This window comes from Phalacrocorax carbo, chromosome 2 (genome assembly GCF_963921805.1).
Source record: "Phalacrocorax carbo chromosome 2, bPhaCar2.1, whole genome shotgun sequence".
Lineage (NCBI taxonomy): Eukaryota > Metazoa > Chordata > Aves > Suliformes > Phalacrocoracidae > Phalacrocorax > Phalacrocorax carbo.
In genome coordinates this window covers 54,319,642-54,327,124 of record NC_087514.1, presented here as the reverse complement: position 1 = coordinate 54,327,124, position 7,483 = coordinate 54,319,642, and the positions used below count along the sequence as shown (strand labels likewise).

The following is a 7,483-nucleotide window of genomic DNA, read 5'->3' as shown; positions in this document are numbered from 1 at the left end:
CGTGAGCAGCAGCAGCGTATCTGGTTTGAGTTACAAGGAAGGCCCTTAAGGCCTTTTGAAACCCAATCTTTGTCAAACATACACCACATGTGTGTTTGTACATACATCCCTGTACCAACAGCTTGCAGATACCTCTTTTTACCCTCTTCTGTAATGAATGAATTTGTTTAACGAGCCCGAACGCAGCGCATACAAAAGCTGCAATCTGAAAAATCCCGGCAGCTAGCCTTGGCCGCCCTCGGTGCGGTGGGAGCAGCGCTCCTGCGGGAAGGGCCCGCGTCTTCCCCGCCGCGCCGGGCCGGGCCGGGCCGGGCCCAGGCGCCCTTCGGGAGCCGGGCAACAAACGCCCCTCAGCCGCGCGCGCGCCAGGCGCTGCGGTGCCACCTGCTGACGGCCCTGGGGACCGGCGCCAGGCGCGCCCCGCGCGGGGCAGGCCGCCGCTGCAAATCCGGTTTCACGGGTACCTTGCAAAAAGTCTTTTCGAGTTTTTCTCTCCGCCCCCCTCTAAATATAAATAGCTTCAGGGAAAAAAAGCAGCAACTGAGAGAAAACCTACTTTTGAAGCACTTGGATTTCTTCTTCTGTCTTCTCTGAAAGCGTTTTGAACCCTTCCCCCCCCGCCCCCCTCTGCTTTTCAGCACCTTCCACTGGTCTTACAGGCCTGCTGCTAGCATCCTGTGACCCCTGATGCGCTCGCACCCTTCCGTCCTTCCGCAAAGCCAGCTGGGACCGAAGTAGAGCAGAAGCTTTGGAGCTTTTCCTTAGAGGTACCAGTGAATGATTTTTATGGCGTTGACCTTCTCAAAAGATGACAGCCCTGGTAGGTTATTCATGAAAGAACAGTGTGTTTCTGCAACAAATAATCACTGTCCTCTAAAAAAACTTATTAGAAGTTCAGTTCGCAATGGCAGCCTACCAAGAAACAGCAAAATGCTCCCAGCCAGATGACATTTCTTAATTCTGTAGCCTAAATTCTGAAGGGATAACGATGTAACTGCTAGAAGTGACAGCAGCAGCTCTGATCATCCTTTCTCTCAAGACCAAAAAACCAAAACCACAAGTATTCAGATTATGGCGAAGTTGCTTCAGAGCACTGCAGCAAATCTGCAACGCATTCCATACCACAAGAACTAGAGCATATAATTATGGGAAATGGAACAAAAAAGAATGCCTCCTTCTCACACACCCAAAGCACCGCTCTCAGCAGCAGCTCTTAAAAATATATCGTGTATTGTTTCATTTGGAAAGCAAGAATAACATTTTTGGATAGAAAACAAAAAGGACAGAGAAAGCACACCTTCCTTCTTCATCCAGCCCCGTTCTCACTGTGCTTTAAAAAAAGATGGGAAGAGAAAAGAAAGGGAAAAAAAAACAGTTGCAATGAAATGTAACGAATTCTATGTTGTCAGTCCTGCAGATCTGGTAAGCGGCATCACTCAAGCATTCCACTCACACACGGTGTCTCTTTAAAAGAAAGTGCTAGGATTTACCATCCAAGTTTTTAAAAAGCAGTATTAATATTGTTCTCAGTGTCAAGAAACGGAGGCGCTAAGGTGGTAAAATACCCCCTCAATTACATCCGTAAGATTTAAAATGTTTAATGTGCAAGTCGTGGACAGAAATAATTGATTTACAATCTACTAAAATTCAAAGGATGGAAATTTCTTCATTGTATACGCTTCACAGTAGTAAGTGAAATACTCAAGCCACTGAAGTACAAACATCGGTATGCTTAAGTGACTTATGCTTCATTTTTAAGGCAAAAACAGGTAACAACACAACTGCATATAGTTCCAAAAATATTTACAGATATGATTAGATAAACAGTCCGCTTCTAGCATGAGAATTTTAATGATGTACTTAATACAGCAGTGGTTTGTTTGAAAAGTTACCATTAAAAATGTAAAATTAGCTAGGATGAGTAGCACTGACATTTTCACCTGGGCCTCCACACTCACAGATCTGTGTCCCTAAACCTCTATCACTGTGAGCTGTCCTCTCTTAGGCGTGCCTGAGCAGCCCGGAGTCCACAGGCAAAAAAGGTGGAATGCTAAAAATGTATGCAAAAGGTCCCAAGAAGAAAAAAAGAAAATCAGATCCCAAGAAATAAAATTAATGGGGGGAGCAGGGGGGAAGCTATCTGCAGGTATCCAGGGACTTGCTCAGTCATCCTTGTCTTTCGCTCCGTGTTTCAGGATGCGCGTGAATTCAATGTAGTTGAAATTGCCCTTTTTGTCGATGGGTGCCTCTCTGTACAGCTCATCCACCTCTTCATCCGTGAACCTGTCCCCCATGGTCGTCAGCAGCTCGCGCAGGTAGTCTTCCTGGATGAACCCTGGAATGAGACGTACAGAGAGAATCACAGAAGGGAAGCCATTTCTTAGCCAAGTCTTCGAAAGCGGTAAGAGAGACCTACAACAGATATTCAATTAACTAATACAGCATGTAATATATGCGCTTGCACCAAGAGTCCAAAATACTTAACTGAATTCTAAGGAAATTCCGTGAATGCAAAGGGGAAGGGGGGAAAGTCTGATGTGTTTCATAGCAATTTGTGAAAAGAGGGCCTGATCTCCTGTGATCTAATAATACCTGTTCGCATCTACTGATCTTCAACAGCTCAATGTGGAAAAACAAGTTCCTGTGACTGCCGGTCTCATTACACAAGACGTTCTCTTAACTGAATTGTATTTTTCTTCACTTAAATAGATATATTTGCACATCCTTTATAAACTAGTTTCCTCTGGGGACTAAATAACCACTGGTTGGCTCTTCACTGCTGCACAATACTATTGCTGGAGGTGGTTTTTGTGGGTACGGTGAACTGCTGGCAAGCATCCAGGGAAAGAGTTTGTAACAGAAAAGACAGAAAAGACAGGATTCAGCAAGTTAACTCAAGAGGGGGGAGTAACGTTTACTGTGGAGAGGTAGAGGTGGACAAGCCAGTCAAAAAAGGTAGGATATATTATTTATTTTATGCTGAAATACTAGCAGAAGATTTTGGAGGCAATTAACAAATATATAAAAATGAGCAGCTGCTAAGTATGTTCTGTTAATTCAATTTCAATAGGTGGGCAGAACCACCAGTTGCCAAATAATTCCAGGAAAGTTTAGAGATGAAAGAAGGAATGTGCATAACAATAGGTAGACAGTGAATGCAGAAACTGCTTCATGTTGAAATAAGACCTACCATGCCTTTAAATCCACAATACTTGCTTCATTTGAGAAAGACATCGGTTATTGAACTTTAGTTGGAGAAATATCAATCACAGAACAGAGGAGGTAGAAGTAGGTTCAAAAAAAAACCAAAACGTAAACTGTGCAGAACAGCTGAAAATCATATGTAGACACCCACATCAACTGATGTACATTCAATTAGAATGTGATTTAAAAAAAAAAAAAGTTCTGCTTTTGAAAGAGAGTTCAATAACTGAAGCAGAGTTCATTAGAGAGACAAAGCCAAACAGGGAATCAGGGGACTAAAAGGCAGTCAATGAGCAGGACAAATTATCATGGGGTTGGCGTATGCTGCGGGGAAGGGAAAGAAAACGCGTTTCAACATACGCTAATTAAACCAGCATCATATCCCAGTGTAGAGAAGCCCTTAATTGCTGACTCCAAATGAAGAAGGCTAACAGCAATGTTCCACTTTAGAGATGGGGAGAATGTTCAGTTCACCAGGCCCATCTTAATCAGGTGAAATTTTGGAGTTGTCTCTTTGCAGGTGTGCATAAAGAAGGGGAAAAACCAGCTCAACAGATTAGGCTCTCTATTTCTGCAGTCCTACAGAGACCAAGTAGTGATGAGAGATGACATAAGGATTAGTATTCAAAGAATGCAAGGCCTTTGGTGCTGCAAGTTTAGCCTGAAGGACTTAAACTGCTTCTGTCTGAACAGCTAGGTGCTTAAACACTGAACTAGGTTGCCAGACGAGGAATATACTAAAACTTTTAGCAGCACTGAACTGTAAAGGGAACAGTACTCCCACTCTCCCTCACACACAGCTTCAATATAGATGGAGAGTAACACATTAATGAAGCACAATTTAAGATTCAGCACAAATCAGATGACAATACAGGATCAAAGAGCAGACAAAAGATATACCAAATGCAGACAGATGTAACTTTTATGCTAATTTTGTAGTACTACATACAGTAGTAATGCTGAAGCAATACACCCAACTAGATTGGCAATACAGGAAACGTAAGTAAAAACCAACAAGTACAACTACCGTATCCTCATCAAGGGGATCTGATTTGTATTATTCTCTTTCAGACGAACTACACTGATGTAGAGCTAGAAAATCAGGCCCATAACACACACACGCGTGGTGATTATGAAGTGGGAGGAAAAAAAAGGAAAAGGTTTGACATAGCTGGAAATGCTTTTGTTCAATTTTAAAGGGAACAAACTGATCAGAAGTCAAATGGGAGAATAAAATTAATATAAAGCAAACATACCATGGGTTCTACAAATACATCACACAGTATTTTGAAGACTGCATTTTGACTATTATGAATCAAAAATCAATAAAACAGCATAACTACCTAACATGTTTCCCGGTTAAACTTTGAGGATGGCCTAAGACACAAAAGAGACTGTTGGAATCATTATCCTCAAATCATCCTAGGACTAGACTAAAACATTTACTACACAGAGTTGAAAGATAATAAAATCAATCTTATCAGTACACGGAGGCCTGAACTAGTAACTTATTGTTTACATAGACGTAGGTTACTGTTCAAAAGAACTGGTGGCACAATCATTTTCTTTATATTGTAATTCGCAGGCTCTTGTTTTGGTGCACACAAAAAAACCCTGTGGCACAATGCGTCAGACTACCTGTGGAGAGAAAATAATTAACCTACTAACAAAAATTCCTTCTCTAGGAGATGGTAAAGAGATTTCCCTTGAGAGGGAGGAAGTCAATTAACATTTGAAAAGGCCTTACCAGCAGAAAGCCTGTTTACCTACACCTCAGCAGGAAGGGGATGCTCTTTGAAAAGGCAAAAGGTGCTAAAAATACACAGACTGAAAATAGCTGTTTGAAATGGAATAATATCCTTTGAAAGGTTCAGAGCACATATCCACAGGTTAGATTGAAATTTTGTGGTGGACGGCTGTGAGGAAAGTTATAGGTGCAGTGATGTCTCCAGTACAGAGGCTATATAATTTCAGCACGCCCTAGTGAGACGTGTTCACATGTCAAAGCGCTGATATTCTGTAATAGCACAGAATTGCCCTACAGATTCATCCCTGGCTGCTACACAATTCTCTGGAATCTAAACCTACGTGAATAAATAAATAAATTTTAAAAAGCATAAACTCTGACCTCAAGATGATAGACACAACCTTGAAAGTCTGATATAGTAAAACTGAGCTGTGCATTCTTCTTTCCCCCCAACTTACTCAGTCCAAACCCCACCCGGCTTTTATCTTTAGATTATTAAGGCTGCAGCCCTTCCTGCAACCTGAAAGCAAACAGACCTGCTGGTGCGCGCATGACACATGGCATTTGTGATCAGAGCCATAACATACACTAGGCAACTAGAGTTTACATAGTCTGGACAGCCTGCCTTGAACTCAGATGCATCTCAGACCTCCTGCCGGGGGAGGACAAACTCTGTTGTGTTACGGATTTCACATCTGTTACCTTTTCAGTGCCACGCTACCCATTTTAATTCCTCAGCTTCTTAGACCAAATGCATCTTATTTTGCACTTTGAGGAAGACGCATGCTGCCCAGTTAAAACACTCTTCTTCAAAGCCTCACAGAACATCATTACTAGTAGTCCTCAGTACTCACACAGAACAGCCGGACTGTTTTTGCTCTCACTGAGTAATAAGCCAAATTCTCATTACTTGGTAGAATATGCCATCTAGAAGGATTACTGTGTCATTGTTCATTTATAAAGGCACAAAAATCAGCATACTATTTAGAAACCCAAATAAACAGCATAAAAGCATCCCCCCCATCCCCTGCCAAGTGGCTGAGTTTCACCTGTTGCTTCTTCATCAAAGCAAGCAAAAGCATTCCTGATGACGTCTTCTGGATCGGTGCCATTTAACTTCTCTCCAAACATTGTGAGGAACATTGTGAAGTTTATGGGGCCTGGAGCCTCATTCATCATGGCATCTAGGTATTCATCCGTTGGATTCTTTCCTGCAAATAAAGGCAGCTTTAGCTAAAGCTGGTTTAGCTTTCACACTAAAAGAAAAAGTAATCTGAAGAGCATAACACAAACTGAGACACCTCTCCTACGCTATCCCAAACTCAACATCTTCATTACAACAGCGTGAATTTCCTTGGCAACCATAAACAGCAAAGCGACATTACCAAGGGAGGCGAGCATATCGTGCAAGTCCTCTTTGTCAATGAAGCCATCCCTGTTCTGGTCGATCATGTTGAAGGCCTCCTTGAATTCTTGGATCTGCGACTGATCAAACATTGCGAATACATTGGAAGTGGCACGCTGAGGGCGCTTCTTGGTGGTCTTTGTCTTTGCCTTTTTGCTAGACATGTTGATTTTTGGACACTAGGGAGAGAAATAAACACGGTAAATATAATAAGATCAGAGTTAGGACTAAAAAAAAACCAAACCTGTACTAAGGTTTACTGTTAAACTTTGCAGATAGAAAACACCTCTAACACACTTCCATTTCCTCTCATCAGAACACACTTCCCTAATCAAAAAGGCAAAAATAGAAGCAGAAAATACAAACGAATGAAAGACTGACTCCTAAACAAATAAAGTCACTGAAAGAAGACATAAGTTAAACTTGATTTTCAGCCTTCAAAGGGACAGCTTTGTCTGGGATCCTTTCTTAGTACAGACACTTGCAAGGAGGGAAGTCAGAAGGGTCTCCAGCGTAAAAGAGCAAAGCGAGGTTTTGAGAGCTGCGTTAAGTCTGTGAAAGAGCTCTGTATGCATATGGCTATATGATAACTGTATGGATATATGATAACTACCCCTAGGTAGTAGGGGAAGGAAAAACACAACTCAGTTCACCTGAGCCAACATTGAAGCCCCTACACTTGACAGCTGACAGCAGTAAATTGATGCTTTCTTGTATAATGATGGGTCTCTGTCCTTGCCTTCCATTATTTAAAACACCTTAAACCTAGAAGAAAACTGTGCAAGCTATATTTCTGCTCATACTGGTAAATTCTGCCTAATCTCCATTTACTTTTACGCATTTCATTTTACCTGAAATATACCACAGTCAGCATACCTGAAAGCTGACTTCTGCTGCCCACTCCTCTAAGCAAAAAGGTAAAAGCAACCAACTCATGCTGCTTTTGCTCGTCTCCCTAGAAAAACTGCTCAGAAAAAGATATCTTCATCTGTAACACTCAGCTTGGGGTCTGAACAACCCAGGGCAATGGCCATGCTTTGGTCCACTGTCATTTAATTGACCTGTTGCTAAGCCTGCTAAGGCTTCCATCGTACAGTGCTGCAGAACAAGCTTTAAGATTTTAAAAA

General features: G+C 42.0%; 1 protein-coding gene across 1 annotated transcript; it reads right to left on the bottom strand.

Moving 5' to 3' along the window:
* Positions 1 to 1,582: 1,582 nt before the first annotated feature.
* Positions 1,583 to 6,520, bottom strand: LOC104040318 (myosin regulatory light chain 2, smooth muscle minor isoform). Its single transcript, XM_009506523.2, has 3 exons — positions 6,337 to 6,520; positions 6,001 to 6,162; positions 1,583 to 2,335 (listed from the first exon to the last, which is right to left on the bottom strand). Exons 1-3 carry the CDS (start codon positions 6,518 to 6,520, stop codon positions 2,163 to 2,165), a joined length of 519 nt encoding a protein of 172 aa, XP_009504818.2. The 3' UTR covers positions 1,583 to 2,162.
* Positions 6,521 to 7,483: the final 963 nt, after the last annotated feature.

Bases quoted from the DNA above. Each gene is read 5' to 3' on its own strand.
- LOC104040318 (XM_009506523.2), bottom strand. From the start codon at position 6,520: ATGTCTAGCAAAAAGGCAAAGACAAAGACCACCAAGAAGCGCCCTCAG. The intron at 6,163-6,336 runs GTAATGTCGCTT...CTTTATTTGCAG, and splicing joins CGATATGCTCGCCTCCCTTG to GAAAGAATCCAACGGATGAA. The intron at 2,336-6,000 runs GTGAAACTCAGC...GTCTCATTCCAG, and splicing joins CTTTGATGAAGAAGCAACAG to GGTTCATCCAGGAAGACTAC.